This window comes from Ursus arctos, unplaced genomic scaffold (assembly GCF_023065955.2).
Source record: "Ursus arctos isolate Adak ecotype North America unplaced genomic scaffold, UrsArc2.0 scaffold_17, whole genome shotgun sequence".
NCBI classification, from domain to species: domain Eukaryota; kingdom Metazoa; phylum Chordata; class Mammalia; order Carnivora; family Ursidae; genus Ursus; species Ursus arctos.
In genome coordinates this window covers 26043869-26065678 of record NW_026622841.1, presented here as the reverse complement: position 1 = coordinate 26065678, position 21810 = coordinate 26043869, and the positions used below count along the sequence as shown (strand labels likewise).

At 36.9% G+C, this 21810-nt stretch overlaps 1 protein-coding gene across 10 annotated transcripts in view; it reads right to left on the bottom strand.

Annotated features, from left to right (window-relative positions):
* Positions 1 to 21810, bottom strand: part of PIAS2 (protein inhibitor of activated STAT 2) — an 88715-nt gene that overhangs the window by 19496 nt on the left and 47409 nt on the right. For all 10 annotated transcript variants that reach the window (XM_026496254.4, XM_057313110.1, XM_026496253.4 and 7 more), the window contains 6 exons: positions 16780 to 16914; positions 14478 to 14583; positions 13001 to 13074; positions 5580 to 5740; positions 4113 to 4246; positions 2096 to 2267 (listed from right to left, as the gene is read on the bottom strand). In XM_026496254.4, coding sequence (XP_026352039.1) covers positions 2096 to 2267; positions 4113 to 4246; positions 5580 to 5740; positions 13001 to 13074; positions 14478 to 14583; positions 16780 to 16914 — 782 coding nt within the window. The remainder of the gene's footprint in view (positions 1 to 2095; positions 2268 to 4112; positions 4247 to 5579; positions 5741 to 13000; positions 13075 to 14477; positions 14584 to 16779; positions 16915 to 21810) is intronic.

Below are 21810 nucleotides of genomic sequence, written 5' to 3'. Positions count from 1 at the left end.
CTATCATCAACCAAGAAGTCCCACGATAAACTTACGCAGCAGAGGAAAACCATGAAAATTCTAGATGCTGAGCCACAAGACAATATGAAAAGGATGACCAAGAACAAAACCGTAAAAGCATTAAGAGTTGGAAGGGATTACAGAGATGATATAACCATAGCATGAGTCTCCATGACACCCACTAGGACAGGTGGCATCCACTCTACCTCAATACAGAAAATATTAAATTTTAGCACAAAACATCAACTTTCCTAGTGTTCAGCTCCAATGGAAAGTCTTTCCATGTTATCTTCCCTCCACTGGACTTAGATCTCCCAAATGTTATAACATAGAATAAACTTAATCCACTTAATCAATGATTCCCTTTTAAGAACTACAAGATATTCACATATTTACATATTATATATTCTCTTGTCCTGGCTTAACAGCTTCAGTCCTTAGACCCATCCATCCACCATGCTACAGTATGCACTATTTACCACCTTGTTCCCATCCTCTCATAATCAACACTGACTAAAATGATATTAAGTAAAAATCATCTAGCATTGAACAGAATAAAAGTAGTGTGGGTATATATCCTGGACACTATGCTTCTTTCATTAATGCAGCCTAAGAATAAATCAGCTTTGGTGGTAAACCCTTCAAACCACTAAATGGATTCTGATATTTCAAAGAGTTTCTACCAGGAATGGCTATTAATGAACTAAATACCTTTCCAGAATCCATTAAGATGACTATATAGTCATCCTTATGACACGATCCATTTTATCAATGTATTTCCTAACAATAAAGAATTCCTGGATGAACCCTACTTTGTGGTAATGGATACCATTTTAAAATATAATTAAATGATTTTCTAAGACTGAATTCAAAATTTTCACTGGTCTTTCTATTGTGAGCCAGCTTCATTCTGTATGGTTGTTAATATGTAAATCTCATTTGGATATTGGGAATTAAGTTGATTTCATGGAATGAGCTGGGTAGCTACAACTTCTAGACTTCTTAAACCAAAATACAATGAGTATAATTCAATTTATATAAAATGTCTAGAACTGACAAATTCACAGAGATGGTAAGAAGATGAACGGCTGCCTAGATTTGGGGTGTGAATGGGGATTAACTACAAGTGAACATGAGAGAAGTTTACGATGTGTTGGGAATATTCTAGAACTGAATTGTGATGATGACTGGGCAACTCTCTGAATTTACTAAAATCAATGAACTGGGCAACTTAATAGTTAAGATGGGAAAATTTTATGGCATATAAATTATACCCCAATAAAGCCATTAGAAAAAATAAGTGCAATGAGAGGCCCAAAGGACAAGACCGGCACACCCAAGTCTAACACAGTTTGTTCATGGGATGTCAGGAAAACCCTCTGCTACTAACTTGGAGATTTCAAAATTTCTAAGAAGCACCTGTTGCTAGATACTTAGAGCTATCACTTACTACATAAAACAGCTATAGCTTCTACCACAAGAGTCATAAAACATACATGCTAGAACGCATTTACTTGCCCCCAGTTTGCCCTGGAGAGGATGAAAATAGGAAGGCAACCAATTTTTATTGAAAAACTACCGCATGCCTGACACTGAGCCTAAGCTCTCTATCTTATTGAAACCAGACGATCATCTTATGAGGTAGGCATTATTTAACCCCATTTTACAGAGCAGAAAAAGGAGGCTCACACAAGTATTTCAGTCAAGATCCCAGAACGAGTAAGCAACGGTATCAAAACTGGAATCCACACTTGTCAGATTCCCAATGCCACACTCCATTTTTACACCAGGCTTACTCATGTTGGTCTGCGATGCCAAATTTAGGTTCCAGAAAATGACAAAAAAGGATCAAATATGAAATAAATACTTAGACACGAGAAGACTTCAACTCTCACTTCCCAAAGATGGTAATAATTTCTTCATCAAAATTTTCTCTCCTTTAAACAGGTGCTCTCTTGAAAATATTTCAACTTAACAAACGCCAATGAAAATAGCCTTCTAAGGTTATGCAACTCTCAAAAGACATTTACAAACCTGTACCAAGAACAGTTAGTTCCAAGTGTAATAAGCAATAGTGAACTATAAATTAACAAACCCTTTGGTTGGGCTGCTTTGTGTTTCTGACATAAAGATGCATTTCCTTTTGGCAGGAGGGTCTTCCTCTTCATCAGAAGAGCTTTCTATTGTTAGGTCAATAACATCCACTTTCTTCTTGCTTGTCTCATTGGCTACAGTCACTGAACAAGGCTTACTGAGGACACTTGAACCTGATGTAGGGAAGAGAAGTAAAGAAAAAAATCAAAGGTGGGACACAAATAAACTCTAACCATAAGAGTCTTAACTGTGCAGCAAGTCCAGGAGACTATATAGCCAGTAAAGCCACATACTCTGCCCAATGGATAAACACTAACTCCTTAACTCCAGACACCTGTTTGTAAAGTGACTGTTTACCTGGGGAGAAGGAGTAAGCTCTATGCCTTGCCAGAGGGTCAAAGCCTCCTTCGGACAGCATGCTCTTACGTCCCCGGTACTGCCAAAGGATTTGTTCAGATTCTGCGGCTCATGCTGTCTCCCCAGGTAAGCAGTCATTTTATAGACAGCCTAGGGTTAGGGTCCAATCTCCAGCCATAGGCTAAGAGTGCATGGCTTCACAGGCTGTGTATTCTCACAGATGTATGACACTGTTAAGTCAGAATCAGATACTTCCATTCTAGCAAAGCAATGGTACTCATGTCAGAGAACGTATAGGTCCCTCACCATAAGCCAGAACTTGGTAAAAATTTAAATCGTGATGAGCTGAAAAAACTCCAAACTTCTCATTTAAGTTATTCAGACATTTAAAGCTTTTTTTTTTTTTTTTAAGATTTTTTATTATTTATTTGACAGAGATAGAGACAGCGAGAGAGGGAACACAGGCAGGGGGAGTGGGAGAGGAAGAAGCAGGCTCATAGCAGAGGAGACTGATGTGGGGCTCAATCCCAGAACGCTGGGATCACGCCCTGAGCCAAAGGCAGACGCTTAACAACACTGCCACCCAGGCAGCCCCTAAAGCTTTTCTTATCAACAATCTATTAATCACTTATGTCCTCCTTCTGCCACATATACCATATGTTAACTCACCATTTCATAGAAATCATTATGCCCCGTAATCTGTTTAACAAAAACTAATGCCGGCTAATAATGGAAAAGCAGCAACTAATCAACTAAATCACTATTCTTCTTGAAGATGAGGGAAACCTTGATCATTCTACCTACGGGTTCAGTAACAATCACAGCAGAATGAATTTTTTTTCAAGTAGGTTCCACGTGGGCCCAATATGGGGCTTGAACTTACGATCTTCAGTTCAAGAGTTGCAAGCTCTACCGAATGAGCCAGCCAAGTGCCCCAGGAGAATGATTAATATTGACATCGATCTTTTATTTTTACTCTGAGTACCCATTATTCATTACATTGTTAGACTGTCAAATATAGTCAGCATAAACTTAAATGCAGTGAGTGAATTATGTCAGATAAAAAGAAAACTTTAGGTTCACCTACAGGTTTCAATTACTGTAATTGCCCTTAGTTTCCCCACTCAGTGTGGATGGGTATAGGGAGTTGAAGGCTGAGTATACACCCTAGGTAACCAAGGCAATGGTCAAATTCCTTTCCACAAAGAAACGGAAATAATCTGCTCACTTTTGTAGCAACTAATCGATGAACACCCCATCCTCCACTGACAGATTCTGTGGCCTCTCTAAACACCTCCACTTGCAGTTCCCCCAAAAGATACTCTAAAAACGATCCTGAAAAACTGTCCGTAAAAATGTCATTTATAACTTTTCATTTTGTAACAAACACCATATATTAAAATAATTTTAGATGACTGCTTCATTTACTTTACATATAAAAATATACTATGAAAAAGCTAATTATAAGATGGTATAAACTTTAGCACATTTCTTAAGGAAAGACTAAAAATCATTTGGGGGAAATTACATATGTAACAGATGATCAAAAGGTAAAGTTCGCAAACTGAGCTGCGAACGTAGTTCTAGTGGCCAAAGTTAACAATAAAGACAATGCTGCAGGAGTCTCATTGCTTTGCTCTCTGTGGCCATTCTGCACATACTTTCTATTTTTGTACACGGCTGGCTGGACACTTTCATAGCTTCTTTCTTCGGTCTCATTGGACACCAAGTGCCATCCTCTTGGAATTTGATCTCATCCACATCAGAACAGTCATTGAGAATTTCCATAAAAAGCCTATAAACCAATTAAGAAGTACATAAATGTAATCAACAGCTTTGTTCAAAGGGCAACTAACAAAGTAACATGTACACTGACTTGGAGACAAAAGTAATGCTATCTTTTTGGTGTTTCAATATTTCACACTTTACAACAACTATTACATCCCCTTACTCCTAGGTTTTAGATCTTTAATGAGCAACATAAGTGACTTACTGTATCATCTAAGTAGCTAAGTATCATCTAAGAAATCAGTGACTACACAGAAAGACACCTGGAGCCTCCTAACTGGGACTGGCAGTGAAGAACCACCTCCAACACAACATATAAATCAAACATAACCAAATACAAAGGTTATTATACAAAAAATAATTTATAAGCTTATTATCAAGAAAAAAGGATTATGGGGTGGGGGGAAAAGAGCATTAGGGACATAAAAAAAGTCTCAATAAATTTAAATTAACTCTGTGTACAAATTATGTTCTATGCCCATAATGAAATTTGAAATCATCTTCAAAAAAATTTGTGGAAAATGCCCAAATATTTGGAAACTAAACAACCAATGAGACCAAAAAAAACCAAAACAAAACATAAAAATATAAATTAGAAAGTATTTTGAAGTGAATGAAAATGAAAATATAATAAAAAATATAGCTAAAGCAGTACTTGAAAGAAACAAATGAAATAGAAAAAAGAGAAAAATCAAAGAAAACAAAAAGCTGGGACTATAAGATCAATAAAATTGACAAACTTCTAGTCACACTAAGGGTCAAAAATAAATAGATAACCTGAGGAAACCCACATATATTAAAGAAAATGAATCTGTAGTTAAAAATTTTATCTCAGAGAAAATTCCAGCCCCAAACATCTTCACTAGAGAATTCTACCAACTATTTGAGGAGATATAATACCACTTCGCAACTCATTTGTATGAGGCCAGCATTACTATGGTATTAAAAGCAGACAAAGGGGGCGCCTGGGTGGCTCAGTTGGATGAGCCTCTGACTCTTGGTTTCAGCTCAGGTCATGATCTCATGGGTTGTGGGATTAAGCCCCGTGTCCAGCTCTACGCTCAGCACAGAGTCCGCATGAGAAAGTCTCTCTCCCTCTCACTTCACGCCACCCCACCCCACACTCATGCTCTCTAAAATAAATAAGTAAATAAAATCTAAAAAAACAAACAAAGACATTACAAGGAAACAACAGACCAATATCCCTTGTGAGTTTAACAAGCTCAACAGTACACAAACCCAAAAATAAATAAAAAGGGTAACATGATGCTAGACTAAAATTTATATGAGGCTGTACTGAATGTTTACATAAGCTAACACTTATGTTGGGGTATACTTACCCATCTAAAATTAGACTTTCATAGGCAGCTTTTTTGTCACACACAGGACAGATCCAGGTGGGCTTCTTCTCATTCATTTGCAGATAAAGCGCAGCGTCAAAACACTGTAGATGTGTACAAGTCACTGCACGGCATGGGATTGTCAACCTCATTTTCCCTAACTACAGGACAGGAAAGACAACAGGGGAAACCTTTCAGAAAGGAGAAGAATCACTTATAAAAGTCTGAAAAAATCTTACAAGAAGAGCAAAACGAAAAAACATTCAAACCAGAAGTTATTTCCGTCAAGATCACTATTATTTTCTTTGTATTCACTGACTGCCCTATGACTTTTAAAAGCCCATTTCAGGGGCGCCTCGGTAGCACAGTCGGTAAGCGTCTGCCTTCAGCTCAGGGCGTGATCCCAGCGTTCTGGGATCGAGCCCCACATCAGGCTCCTCCGCTGGGAGTCTGCTTCTTCCTCTCCCACTCCCCCTGCTTGTGTTCCCTCTCTCGCTGGCTGTCTCTGTCAAATAAATAAATAAAATCTTAAAAAATAAATAGATAAAATAAAAGCCCATTTCACTTTTTAAAAATAATTAATATGAAAATTCGCAGGTAGGAAAAAATGTCTCTTTCTCACCGGTTCCCCTATTTAGAGGGAATCACTGTCACCCATCTCTTGCATGTACTTTCACTGATACTCTATGCGTAACCAATTATGTATTTTAAAAAATTTTCCAGAAATGTGGCATGCAATACACACAATCCTGTACCAACCGTCACATAATATAACTTAGTGACTGTTTCATATATATCAGTACACCAAAGGCTTCCATGACATGAAGGTATCGTAACTGATATGAAGTATATGATACAAAGAATCATTATTTATTTAACTAGTACCCTGCCCTAGCGACGGACATTTAAATTGCTTCCAATCTATTATACAAATAATGCTGCAATAAATATCTATAGGATAAACTCCTAGAAGTAACATTTTTGGGTCAAAGGGAAAGTGCATTTGTGACTTCTGTCACACTGACAAAATATCTTCCACAGAATACCTGCCGATTTATATATATATATATATAAACACACACGATTATGAACATGAAGTTCAATCTAGAAAGATGTATTTCATACTATTAGTAATACTACTTCTGACTAGATATATATATATCTAAATATATATATATATTTAGATATATATATCAATGTTCTTGGTTCCCCTCAACCCTGACAACACAGTGCTATAATTCACTCTGATCTCTGCCAACCTGATAGGTGAAAAATATTCCATTATAGTTGTGAACTACATTTATTTTAAGTTGAGCTTCTTTTTTACTTCTAAGAGCCATCTGTGCTTCTAAGAACCGTCTATTCATAACCTTTTCTCATTTTCCGTTTGGTTATTAGTCTTTAGTTATCTATCTACAGAAGCTCTACATTAAGTCAGCCTGATGTATATGATATGAACTGCAAATATATTTTTCACCTATGAAAATCTTTTACTTGTGTATAATCACTTGTGCTGCTATTCCAATATACTTTTATATAACTATAGTGCTCTGTTCAATTCTTATTCCAATTGGTAGAGGTATACCAACATCAGGACACACACCCAGATTAGATGGAGTCTTTCTGTATAACCTTTCAACAGCCCTCCCTATATCCTTACAGAAAATATCTCAGTTTATAACCAGCTCTGTGTTACTCTGATAGAAAATCTGTTTCTTCCACTAGACTCTAAGCTCCACAAGGACAAGGTCCACATCACACTGTTCACCACTGCAATCCAGGTGTCACAGCACAGTACCTAGAATGCAGCATGCGCTCAGTATTTCTTGACCAGATGACAGAATAAAGAAAAACTAGAAAAATGGCAAAGGGAAAGAAAGGGAAGAAGGAATGACTTCTTCACAGGCACTATAAAGTCTAGAAAACTTCACAGCAAAATTACATTGTTAACTTTGCCAGAGGGGTAGGATTTTTAAAATGCCTCTGTTTAGGGTTTATTTCTCCCCTTTTGGTTTATAATTTCTTTCTCCTAAAATGAACATTTGGTTATTTCGTAATTAAAAAATAATAATTTGGCCAGTCGTCACCATAGCAATAACTATTGTTTGTATAGTTCTATTTACATGGAAGGCACAATGTCGACGACTTTATAGTATAAAGTGACACTTTATATTTAAACCTAACAACTGCACTATATGATTGACCTAGATTATCATCCCCTGACCCCCACTCTGAGAACACTGTGGCACAATGAAGCTAAGTGATAACTACCATTACAAAGTCAGAAAGCAGCAGAGCCAATTTCTGAACCCAGCAGCTCTGGCTCCAGAGTCCATACTCTTATCCCTGTGCTATACTGACTCCATCTGAGCGTTTAACTAGAATTCTAAAAGGCATCTTAGAAGTTAACAGTGATTCGTGCAAGTACATAGCACAACAGAACTCATGATTTAAGAAAGAAGAAGAACAGAACTGAGGCAATTTCTCTTCTTACGATATTTGCTTCTGTATTTTCCTTTCCTTTAATAAAAAATTATTCCCTAAGTCATGTGGAATCTAACTGGGTGCTAAGGATTTTTACATACATTTCACAGAATTCTCCTAACAGCCCTCTGACTGCAGAAAGACTGGTGTCTGTATTTCTGCTTTTGAAATGAAGATGCTGAGATGCCGTGAGGCTACAAACACCACACTCACTGAGACCCAGCTGGTGGAGCTCTAACACAAACACAAATGTTTGTTTCCGTCCATGAGAATCCTCCTAGTTTTACAAGATCACACATGGTGCTAGTTTTTGGTTTCAATTATCTACCTTTTCCTGTTTTGCTAAGAGTTTTTGTTCTATTAGGAATGGATGTTGACCAAACACCTATTCAGCATCCTAATGTAATGATCACAGGGGTTTCCCACTCCCCTTTCAATTATTAATATAAAAATTTTTTACACGTTTTCTAAAATCAAACCATACTTGCATTCCTAAGAGGTATCCTTTTGTTATCATGTATTATTCTTCTAAAATACTGGCTTCTTTTTACTTAGGAATTTTTCATCATTGCTTTTTATTTGGAAACAACCTAAATAATCACTAAAAAAGGCTGACCAAGTAAATTTACACCACACCCAATCAACAAAATACCTTTAGTGATTACAATAAGATATATCTACAGATATTAATAGTTAAGATATACTGTTAATTAAACCACAAAAAAGTATATGTAGCACAATTTTTTCCAATAAACACACACGATTATGAACATGAAGCTCAATCTAGAAAGATGTATTTCATACTATTAGTAATACTACTTCTGACTAATAAACCATATCAACTTAAAATTTTAATGTTTGTTCTATTTGAATAATTTTATAATAAAGTAGGTACCATTTGTTAATTTCCATAATTTGTTTCTTTTAAATAATGCTCTAACTCGGCCTACTATGGTTTTTTGGGGGGTTGGGGGCAACTAGTTCTCATACTTTTGGCTTCAGAATCCCTTCACACTCTTAAAAATTGAGAATCTCAAGGAGTTTTTATGTATATAGGTTATATTTACCAATATTTATTGTAGTAGAAATTAAAACAGACATTTTTAAAACACAAGAATACACAATTACACCCTACATCAACCCTCGGAGCACTGATATCACCAACAGCCAGGCAACCCTATTAAACACCACTGCCTACTCATGAGAGAATGAGAGCAGAAAAGGGACAAACTGCATCCTAGTATTATTTTAAAAACACCTTTGACTTTGTGAACCTCTTCCAAGAGTCTCAGGGGCCTCCAATTAACCCTGAGCCACGCTTTGAGAACTTGGTTTTTTTCTTCTTCGGTGTCACTTTCATCTCTCCTGTCACTGCCTTAGAATTTCCACGACATACAAAACTGAAAACATTCACAACTATGGAATTGCTGATTTAATCCTAGTGTCTCACAAGAGTTAATGAGTATTTCCCAAGTTAAAAAAAAGCATTTATTACCAACTGGCCAAATCTGATCAATTTCCTAATACTGATAATGGCATGTTAATAAAAGTTTTGTATGTGTTAAATTCTATTTAGTCAGATGATGGATGATGGATGGATGGATGGATGGATGGATGGAAGGAAGGAAGGAAGGAAGGAAGGAAGGGTGCCTAACCAATGCAACATCTTTTTTGATTAGTAAAATGTTTAAGTTTTCACTTAAATTCCATTTAACATACAGTGTAATATTAGTTTCAGGTGTATGATATAGTGATTCAACACTTCCACACATTACTTAGTGCTCATCACAAGTGTCCCCCTTAATCCCTGTCACCCATCCCCTCACCCCCTTCCCCTCTGGTGACCAGCAGTTTGTTTTCTATAGTTAAGAGTCTGTTCTTGGTTTGCCTGTCCATTTTTGTCCCCTTGCTCATTCGTTTTGTTTCTTAAATTTCATATATGATTTAAATCATACAGTATTTGTCTTTCTCTGACTGATTTTACTTAGCATAATACTCTCATGCTCTATCCATGTCATTACAAATGGGAAGATTTCATCCTTTTTTATGGCTGAGTAATATTCCCCTGTGTATATGTGTGTGTGTGTGTGTGTGTCTATTCATCAGTCAATGGACACTGGGTTGCTTCCATAATTTGGCTATTGTAGATAATGTTGCTATAAACATCAGAGTGAAATGTTATACAAAGAGTACCTAAACTGATTTTCACTTTACTGTAGCCTAATTAGTATCTACGTAAATTAAGAAAGAATGTATATAGTAAAAATGGCCCCAATCAGTGGTTCCAAACTATGTATGAGTCAGCATCTTAAGAGATAAAAATCAAACCTAGCTCCCTTTTCTAACCCCCAGCCACTCTGCCCACCTCTGCAGGACAGACGTAAAATCACTAGCTGATATCACTAATATAGAACCCCTGTGTAAAACTCAGACACTGTATTCAGAAATATAATAATGCACACGTAGTCAGATCCCTCCTTCAAGAACGACTGTAAAACTGCCTTCCAAAGGTCCCAAGGATAGAGGCTTTGGACTGTGCTCCCCACTACCCAGCCTCATGTCTACTCTGAATCATTTTACAAACATACTGTGAAATAGAACAAACACTTCTTCCACTACCTTAAAGCCATCATTTTCTCTCATTTCTGCCACCTGATTCCAGGGTTCACCTCTTATCCTTCCAAATGCTTCCGACCCACTCTGTGCTTATTTCCTGTCACTGTACCAGATCCAGTGTTACTTCCACAGCCAGCAGGCTGCACTCCTTTCTGCTCTCTTCAACCAATACTGGTATTATCTCTTCCTCAAAAACTCCTTTCACCATCTAACTTCTGTCATCCACCGGTTAAATCTGATCAAAACACCTGTCTGGTGCTCTAATTAACATGTATCATATACTATAGTTAGCTTCAACTTCATGTTAACACTACCACAGCCTTACCACAGTAAGTACCACTTACTCTTTTTTTTAGAAAGTGCTGAGAAAATCAGGTATGATTTTTTTCAAAAAGCTCAAAAGACAGTCTGCAAAACAGACTTAGTGAAAAGGAACTGTTCCCTATCCTTATTTGGAAGGAACCCTAACCACTCTGATATACCACTTTCACTATTTTGAAAATCTGAGAATCCATTCTGTTGTTCTCATACAGAATAGCATAGTGTTTGAAGAAAAAAAGGAAAAAAGTTTAAAAAAACAAGTGCCATGAAAACAAGACAGAAAATGGAATCATGCAGCCACTAGAACTCCTCAGGTAAGCTATACAGAAGCACTTTCCTCCTGACAGAATAGTCTGCTACTAAAACATAAAGGTAACATGAGTTCCCTTCCCATATAGTGACTATGCCTAGAATATAGCCCGCAATTAACATTAACAGGGTTAAACTGTAAGAAAACTGTCAATATTCAGCTGTTTTTGAGCAACAAAATGGCAATTTCCTGTGTTTCAATTTAACAGCAATTTTAACACGAGAGGGAGGAAAAGGGTAATGTGAAGACACTCAAAAGAATTCATGCCTCAAGGTTTACACACAGCATGGAGGTAGAAGAGGAGGTCCTGGGTCCAAACACAAGCCCTCTAGGGCTTCTGCCACCACTTCAGGGCATTAATGCCCCCCCCCACCCCCACCATCCTGGGACTGCAGACCTTCTCTCTGGGTCTGACAACCACAGGTTCCCATTTCTAAGCAATCCCAATTTCATGCACTTCTATTCCTTTTCAATAAAGCTAAGTTAGTTCAAGTTAATAATAAATAAATTCAGAAAGAAAGAGATCTGCAAACATCACTTTCCAGGGTAACAGAGAGATGGACTTATAACTAGGATATTTATATTTTAGCCCAATTTGGTATTATGGTATATTGTTAAGGTAACTGGAATAATGTCAGAAGACGAAAGTTTTTATCCTTGTTCTACTACTAACTGTGTGATGTGGGTCAGCCAACCACTTTTAGCCTCAATTTCCTCATTCGCAAAATGGGAACAACTCTTCCACACGGGTTTGCTAGGACAGTTAAATTAAGGAGCACATCACTGGAACTCAACAAATTATTCCTTTCTCTCTCCCTCTCTCTGACACAATTCTCTCTCCATTTAAATACTGTACATTTCTCACAATGGTGGCTGGTCATGAGGTGCCCCCAAAACTACATTCCTGGTTCTGTGACTTTCTCATAAAGTTCCTCGCATTTGGAAAGGGTCCCCTCCACCAGCACTGATTTTAAAGAAGCCTTCATCCATTATTCCTGACCTCTCCCATCTCTTTGGTACTCTTAGCAAGGTTACATGTGGTACGTATGTCTTCACTTTCTCATGTGAGTTAGTTTTCTCTCTCAAAGTAGGATATTAACTTTCTGACAACTTCTTATCAAGTCCTCAGTATTTTCTCCCAAAATTAGCTCAGGAACAAGCACACAGGAGGATCTGAGAGTTTATTTCCAGCCCATAGTCTCTATGTAAAGAGACATAAAAATTATTATGCAACTTAGAAGTACATTACAAACACATTAAGACATCTCAAGCATTGTAACCATTAAACCAGAACCATCAATTAGCACTTATTAGGTGACAGTAATTTTATTGCTATTTTTTCAATACTATTTATATTCTGACCAAAGGAGCCAACGCTCTATTCTCCCTGTGTGTTTACTATTAGCTGTGGATCATCTACAGTAAAAAACTGTGACAGATTATTCTGAACCTAAAGCTCTCTTCCCTCTTCCATACAATATCCTTTTAGGTCTCTCCTTGCTTAGTCATTGTTTGAAGAACATTTGCATTCTTTAGAATTATGTTTAATCATTAAAATTCCTGAATGGGAAAGTGAGAAAAGTTCAGAATTCTATCATAATGTATCATTCACTCCCACACTTACTTATATAGGAAAATTAGTAATTTATAAAAAGTGAAACACCCCGGGATGTTTCGTTGCTTTACTTACAGGGCACATCAAGGATACCCGAAGGCTAGTTGTAGCAATTTCACTATCAGGATCTGCAGTAAGTTTTTCTTTAACTTTAAAAAGAAAGAAAAAGAATTTTAAAAACTTTTTAATTAACTGTGATATTCTGAACAGAATTATAGAAATATATATCATCTTTTTTAAAGTTTCCCAAACACTTTGAGTAGGTCAAGAAACTACAAAAAGAACACAAAAAACCCCCAAAATGTTAAGTAATAATGCACTGAAAACACAATCATACTTCCAGTATTAAAGAATTACAAATTTGCAAACTCTAGATCACATGTTTACTTGAATTTTTAAAATGTCTTTTTAGAAGTGAAATCGCAGGTAAGGAAGAGTTTCAAAACAGCAAGCTGTGTAAGACTGAAGAACAATACAACACTTGGGAAAGGAACTTGGAAGGGAGCTGTACTTGGAGCTTCAGTGCCATCCTCACACTCAGGACTTTTTACTAGGGGGTACTGGCTGCTTCCAACAACTATTAAATTTGTAAACCAAAAAGGCCAAACATTCTTATACTACCTTTGACAACTGAGAACTACAATAGATGTGCTAATGTCTCTGCAATTTGATTTACCAGGTAATGTATACAAGTTACAGTCTCTACAAACAAGCTCACAAATGTATGCATGCTTCTAAGTGCCTAATACCCAACGCCATTATAGAAAAAACGCAAGGAGAGGGGAGACAGTGGAACTGCAGCAGGGCACGAAAACGGAGGGAAGCGCTTCCTTGGCTTCCAGCTCTAAGGAGGAAGACCCCTACTGTGCTGTTTAAGGAGATGAGAATGGTTTAAGTACAAGAAAAGCAACACCATTTCAACAGCCCTCCTTGGCCCCCCTTTCAATCTGTAGATCCTTTTCTCCTTTCCGCTTCATTCAGTGTGGGAGGTAACTGGGGAAAAAATATTCTCTTTCCCAGAAAAATGTCTTGTTCAATTAAATGAATTTACTGAATTATTTCCAGTTCGACTTAGACTTTTTTCTCTATTATTATACATTGTGAAAGCAAAGTACAAAATAAAACTTCTGAGAAGGCAAATATTGTTGATAGATATCAACACTACTTTTTACAAAAAGAGCTTCTTCATTTCAAATTTTTTAAAATATACATTCTATTACACACTGGAGGTTCTGAAGACTAGCACTCCTATTCTCAAGTCAACGTATGCATCAAAATTACCATCAACCTGACATTTACCCAAGTAAGTTCTCATGAAAAAGCCAAAAATCAGACTAGCTGGGATTTAAAACTGATCCTTGGGAGTGATTTCTGAGAAACGTTTTTCAACTTATAGGGTTCTTAGGGTATTTTTAACTCAAAATTCACTTTAGGTTTTTTAATAATTCTTCCCAAATTATTCCTGTATTGATGTATATTTGAGGGTTGCGTTGTTTTTTTTTTTTCTCCCAATAAAGCATCTCATATGCTCAGTCTTACAAACATTACTTACTTAGTGCTCTGGAATGATCAGGGTTTCTAATACCTTTCATTTTTAATCTCTGTAATAACATGGCTGATGTGAGCTGTCGTACAAGATATACAGACATGGAGTAATTCTACAAAGAAAGATAATCTGTATTAAAGATGAGAGATAATAGTCTATTTACATAAAATACTTTTCTAAGAAACTCTGGTTTCTAAAAATAACATTCAAAATAACTTTCACAGGAAGGTCAAGAACGGGGAAGGGAACAAAATCAACTCAGCTATTATAGGGAAGATAAAACTCAATCATATTAAAAGTATTTCTCAATCACTTATCACTTTAAAACATCCATGTGAAAGATAACATATCTTAGATCAGTAGTTTTCAAACTGTGTTTCTAATTTAGCAAAACTGATTATCCTAGGGCCATCATGGTATGAATGAGAATGTACCCTCCCATGCCCACTTCTAACTGAAATTGTTCTGTTTCCATGTAATAGGACTGTTGCAATATTTTCACTGAAGAATGGGTTCCACTGCAGAAACAATGTCCAAACACCAGTGGTCTGAATTAACATTTCGAATCCAGAGTTTCAAAGTTCTAATTCTGGCAGAAGAGACCACATCATACATGGCCTTGAGCAAATCTTCAAATGAACCCAATATTGGCTTTCTTCTGAGAAAAACTTTGATAAATTAACTCTTGTTTCCAAATGCACATCTTATTAAGGAAGGGACAACTACTATTGTATTTAAGACACATGAAGAAATGATAAAAATCAAAAAGACAAGGCCAGAAAACAGCATCCAATCCCATACCTCTTAGATCTGGCACAAAGGAACCTTCGTTAGCTATTTATAGAGCTATGAAGTGATGAAATAGAATTTTACCTACTTGCTAAAAATCTATCTTATTATTTCACTACATATATTCATTCAATTGATCCTACAATAAACAAAATACTTTTAACAGTTACCAAGCCAAATATTTTAAATATCATTTTTAATGTCCTGCAACAGTCTTTTTAAGTAACTGAATACTCAATATAATATGCAAATTTTAAGTCAATTAATCATTTTAATTACAAGGAAAGAATATTATTCCCATTACACAGCAAAAAAACCTGCCAGGTCTTCAACGTCTACAATCATTTACTCAAAAATCTTTAAGTTAATAGTTACTTCAAAAAGATACATCCTTCTATTCAAATTCCTCCCATAAGCTTTAAAGTATTAATACCTGTTCATTTAACAATGTCCCTTGCATTTGCAGACAATACCCACTCCCAAGATTTTACTTATCTTTAAGTAGGCCTCAGGAAATTAAGCAACTTTGCTAAAATCACAGTGGCCAATTTGGGACTAAGTCAAGTTTTTCTGACTTATCCAGTGCTTCACTACACTGTACATTCAGTTTGTGCAAATGAAAAATACTAGGAATCAGCGCCCTGTGATAATACAGACAAGTTACGGTAAAAATTCAAAACTGAGAGCTCGAGAAAACAATCATTAGAGAGACAGTAATATTTTTATAGTGCAAATACGAATACAAAGATATTCTTTATGTCCAGCTCTGCAACTGCCTTGGTGTTACAACCAAAAAATTCCTGCTACAAACATATGACTCAATTTCTCTGTCCATAAAATAGGAATATTACCCTGTTTATCCCCATGAAATAGCAAGATGTTCAGAAATTAACTGAAATCTCTTTTGACATTCTATTGTTTCTATATATAAACAAATAGTTTTAAAACAGAAATCCCATGTTGTATTAGTCAGTATCCCATAATTGACATAACACATTTGAGACTAAGAATTAGTAGAAAGCCAGGTTCATCAATCTAAAGGTATTGGGAAAATACTGTAATTCTAAGTAAATATCTTCATATGAGATTCCCCACATTATCTGAAGTAACAGCTGTTCATGTAAAGGCTGGAACAGATTATTTCCAACTACATTTAACCATTTCCTCAAAGCCTGATAAAACTTTGTCCCTCTTCATAAATGTATAACACTACCCAAAGTTTCCAGTTTCTTCAAACACTACTTAAACATATACATAAATATAACTGTGATGAAGCCATTTCCTTAAGAAATACCGTAAATACACTCACTTCTTTTCCAAGAAAACGAAGAGATGACACTCAGGAAATCTTGAGCTTTTTAACTCTAAGAATCTCTACATCTCCACCCCTGAACTGAAAATTCCTGCTTCTTAAAATTACAATCAGAAAACTAACAAGTTAGAGCTAGGAGCTTGAGCTAAGAAAAGACAAATCACCTCCTAGTGAGATCACTTTCATGCTACCCAGAAAAATCTTTACCTTTCCGATTTCTGATGCCCAAGAAATGGAAATCTGGTTTGGCACAGCTGAAGATAACCTAACTAAAGATGTAATATTCAAAGGGCGTCCAGGGCGTTTCTGTTCAATCCCATTTTTAGGTGGTGGTGCATAGCCCTAGAACCATAAGAGAGAAAAATAATTTTAAATTCTCTATCAGGGAATCAAAGATCTTCTGCAAGATAGATACATATTTGCCTAATTTCTGTTACATAGATCCGGTATTTTTATTTTATCCTGGAAATCACACAATCTTCACTCTAAGGTCACCAATCCAAAGAGGAAACTAACCTTTTAAAAAACGTTATATTTCACAAGTTCAGAAAAGTACAAACAAAACAAAACAAAGGCAAACCCCAGGTTCCACCATTAAAATGAAAGATACTAACATCTTGCCATACTATGAATCTTTTTCCTTTTTATAAACGATAAAGTTGCACCTCTTTGCACTGATTCATCGTAGAAGCTCCTATTCAAAATGCATTCAAATACTGGGGATGGGAAAGAGGGAAAACAAAGTTTGGGGATTAAAAAACAAATTCATGCAAAAATAAATTACTGGGACTACATCAAAATACAAAGCTTCTGCACAGCGAAGGAAACAATCAACAAAACTAAAAGATAACCAACCTACTGAGTGGAAGATATTTGCAAATGACATATCTGATAAAGGCTTAGTATCTAAAATATATAAAGAATATATATAACTCAACACTTAAAAAAAAAAAAAAAGATCCAGTTAAAAACTAGGCAGAAGACATGAACAGACATTTCTCCAAAAAAGACATACACATGGCCAAGAAATAAAAGATGCTCAACATCACTCATCATCAGGGAAATGCAAATCGAAACTATAATAAGATATCACCTCACACCTGTCAGAATGGCAGAATCAAAACCACAAACAAGTGTTGGCAAGGATGTGGAGAAAAAGGAATCCTTGTGCACTGTTGGTGGGAGTGCAAACTGGTGCAGCCGCTGTGGAAGACAGTATGGAGGGTCCTCAAAAATGAACAACAGAACTACCCTACAAACCAGTAATCGCACTAGTAGGTATTTACTCAACACAAAAACGCTAATTCAAAAAGATACACGCACCCCTGTGTTTACTGCAGCATTGTTTACAATAGCCTATTTATAGAAATAGCCCAACTGTCCATAAACAGATGAATGGATGAAGAAGAGGTAGTATGTACATACAATGGAATATTATTCAGCCATTAAAAAAAGAAAGCTTGCCATTTGCAACCACATGCATGGAGCTTGTGAGTATAATGCTAAGTGAAGTCAGAGAAAGACAAATACCAGATGATTTCACTCATATGTGGAATTTAAGACAAAACAAATAAAGGGGGAAAAGAGAGACAAACCAAGAAACAGACTCTAAACTATAGAGAATAAAGTGATGGTCACCAGAGGGGAGGGGTGGAGGGATGGGTGAAACACATTATGGGGATTAAAGAGTATGCTTCTCATGATGAGCACTGAGCAATGTGTAGAACTGCTAAATCACTATATTGTACACCTGAAACTAATATAACACTGTATGCTAACTGTACTGGAATTAAAATTTAAAAACTTACTAAATTTTTTTAAAAATAATAAAAATATTTTATTATAGTTTATAGGGGAAAAAAGAACAAATCAATGAATTTCAAAGAATTATTAAAGTCTTGTGAATGAAAAAAAAATGCTCTCCACTGCCTTCTCCCCAAGTAGAAAAGAAATTGTCATTTTTAAAACCAGAACATGTTAACAAAGAATAATCAATATTTCAATTGGCATTAAATTAGCATGATGGCTATAATACTGGTATTTACACTTTATTTTATTTCTTCTAATCATTAAGTATTTGTTTTAAACAGCAAGTTGATTCACATTACATCCATTTCTCAATTACAAGACTTCTCAGTTTGTAATTTTCAAAAATAAAATAATACATTTTTTAAAGATTTTATTTATTTATTTGTCAGAGAGACAGCACAAACAGGAGGGGGAAGGAGGCAGAGGGAGAAGCACGCAGAGGGAGAAGCAGGCTCCCCACTGAGCAAGGAGCATGAAATGGGACTCGATCCCAGGACCCTGGGATCATGACCTGAGCCGAAGGCAGATGCTTAACCAACTCAGCCACCCAGGTGTCCCTACAATAATAATTTTTAGAAAATTAAAATCTCTTAACTGTGAAAACATCTATGTATTGAAAAGCAGATACCATATTTCACTGAATCTAAAATGCCACTGATATAATTTAACTGTGTACCACTGAGAAGAAAAAAAACACTCAGTTAATGATACAACCTAGCATATCACTACTTATTTCTGCATGCATAGCAAAGAAATATAAGCAAAATGAACTGGCTAACATATTCCTTTTAAATATACAGAAAAATCTTCTGAATCACTTTTCATTCAGTCATCAATGCATATGTTTCATGGTACATCCCCAAATGCCACTAAGAGCTCTGGAGATACAATTATTTCTTAAAACTATATTCTACTCCACTAGCGTCACTCAGATTTCCTTGCAGGTCACTGACATCCTTAAATTAACTGCATGTGTTAATGCTAATACAATCTAGATCTTATCAGAATGTACTGATCAAAGCTTTCCAGACAACATCCAGGATTTGGGAACCTTCCTTAAAATGTTCTTAAATCATTTGTTGCTTAAAAAACCAAAGGAGCATAGCTAACCACTCACGCCACAGGAATAACAGCAAGGCTGTACAAATACAGGCAATGACAATACATCACAGCGGCCACCTGGTCATCAGCAACTGTAAGATACCTCTGGATTCTAGTGATGTTAAAAATATGCACGTTAGAAACAATGAAATACAGTATTGGTGGCATTACACCACAGGCTAAGGAACACATTCTATCACAACTAGGGAACCTCCTTCACTGCCTCGTCGGAGGTAGGATAGTAATTATTCAGTGGAAAGGCACCTAACTTGCAATCTACAACTTGCATCAAGACTTTGAAAATCATTAAAAACAGTCTGGGCAGAGAAGAAGGAAGGCAAAGAGCGTATCTTCAACAATGGCCATTACGCTATGGAAAAAGGAAATTGTGTGTGCACCTGCGTCCGCGTGTGTAGGAAGCTTATGCCCACCTAAGTATTCCTCTAGGATTTGCTGTGCAATAAACTAGGATCATGGGCTAGGATGGCACGTCAAACTTCTTTGTTACCTGTCAAAGTTTCTTACAACTGGAACAAAGTCCCTGAGGATCTCCACGGTGGTGAGGAGCTCAATATATTAATTTCCAAAAGGTCATTGGAGTTTCCTCATCTGAGGCTGCAGTATACTCACATGATTTTCATAAACCTGCTTCATGCTAGTAAAGACTCCATATTTCATTATCCCAATCAGTAGCAACTGTGGATCGAGATGTGGTTTAAGGAGTTTTCTATCACAGTTACGTGTAAATTTATGTCAGTTGTTCCACAGAAGGTCACAGAGAGCCAAAAAGCCTCTTTGGGAAAGGCTGGCATTTGATCTCTGGGATGGCCCTATCAGGCCAGGATAGCTCCCCCTCCCCAAGCCCCCACTACTTTCTGTTTTTGAAATCCGTCTTTGCCTTTGTCCTAAGGCTCCATTTCTTCACCTCCTTCACAGAGCCCCTGGAGCCACTGCAGGCCCCTGGCTCCAGAGGAAAAGGCCAGACTCATTACACAGTAACTGATATGTTCACAAACAGCCTAATCTAAGTACTGAAGGGTTAGTTGGTGGTTTTTTTGGGAAAAAACCAGCAGTGATTGAGTAACATTCTATCAGAGAAAGTACTCAACTGCCTAATTTCTTCTCTCTCAAAAGGACCGAAAGAGTGATAAATTCAGAAATATCCACTGACAGATCTCATGGCGAAGATATCATCCCAAAGCATAACACTGCTCCATTTGGAGTATTGTGTGGAACTGTAACCACCATATTTTCTGCAGCAATGCCAGAGTTTAGGTAGAACCTCACACATTTCAGATCGCCCCAACATTGGCACAGTCACGTGATACTGGACAGGTCTTCGAGGCAGGTCTAGATACCAAAAAGATCTTCATGGTTAGATCTTTCAAGGGTGATAAGAGTTAAACAGCAACAAAAGTCAAGGTCAAAGAAATTTTAACACATCTCAGATAAAGAAAACTGGTATGAACAGCCATGGAAATTGTGCAGACAGGCATTCCACAATCTGTGATTTTCCCAGGATTCCTTCGTCACACATGTGGCCACCCATTGGCATCCTTCAGTTCCAAGGAAAACTGCCTCTTCCCTTGGTTCAGATCTTTGTATGATCTACCCAGATAAAAAAATAGCTCCTAAGAATCTACTGTTGCTCATTGCCAGAAACTGAGAAGCAAAATGTCCCACCTGGGTCTTGAACGAGCATGGCGCCATGTAAGCATTCCCCCTGACCACATCTACTCTTCCTCTGCAATTTTCCTGTTCATCCCCAAAGGACTATCTCAAATATTTCAGCCCCACAGACATCTTTCAAAAAGAGTCAGGCAGTAACAGTGCAGTATTGCTCAAGGTCTTTAAAATTTATGAAATAGGTACTTCTTCTCAGGTCTCTAAATCCACAAGCTATGAAGAGACAAAACAGGATTCCTGACAATCAAGTCAGATCTTCAACTACAAGGGTTGGCTTTGGTCATGGCCCATCTTCACTTTGGGGGGCTCAATGACAATCATCTGGCTCTGGTAGAGCCCAGAATCCTAGACCATGTTGTCCGGCCTCCTCAGCTATTCATCAGTGTTGCTTATATACTTATTCCAGAGCCAAGCCTTGTGCTCAGCAGGGATGCTAAACAGCTCCCCCACCTCCTTCTCTGTAGTCTCTGTTGTTGAAATGGCAACTTAGCATCCTCGTGAAATCACTGTTCTTGCAGCATGTCCTGGGTTCAATGCACCACCACTTTGTAGTGCTTGACAAACAGGCCATGCTCTCCTACTTTTCTGATTCTGGCTTTGCTGGCCTCCTACACAGCTGAACTAATTTACTGACTTATTCCA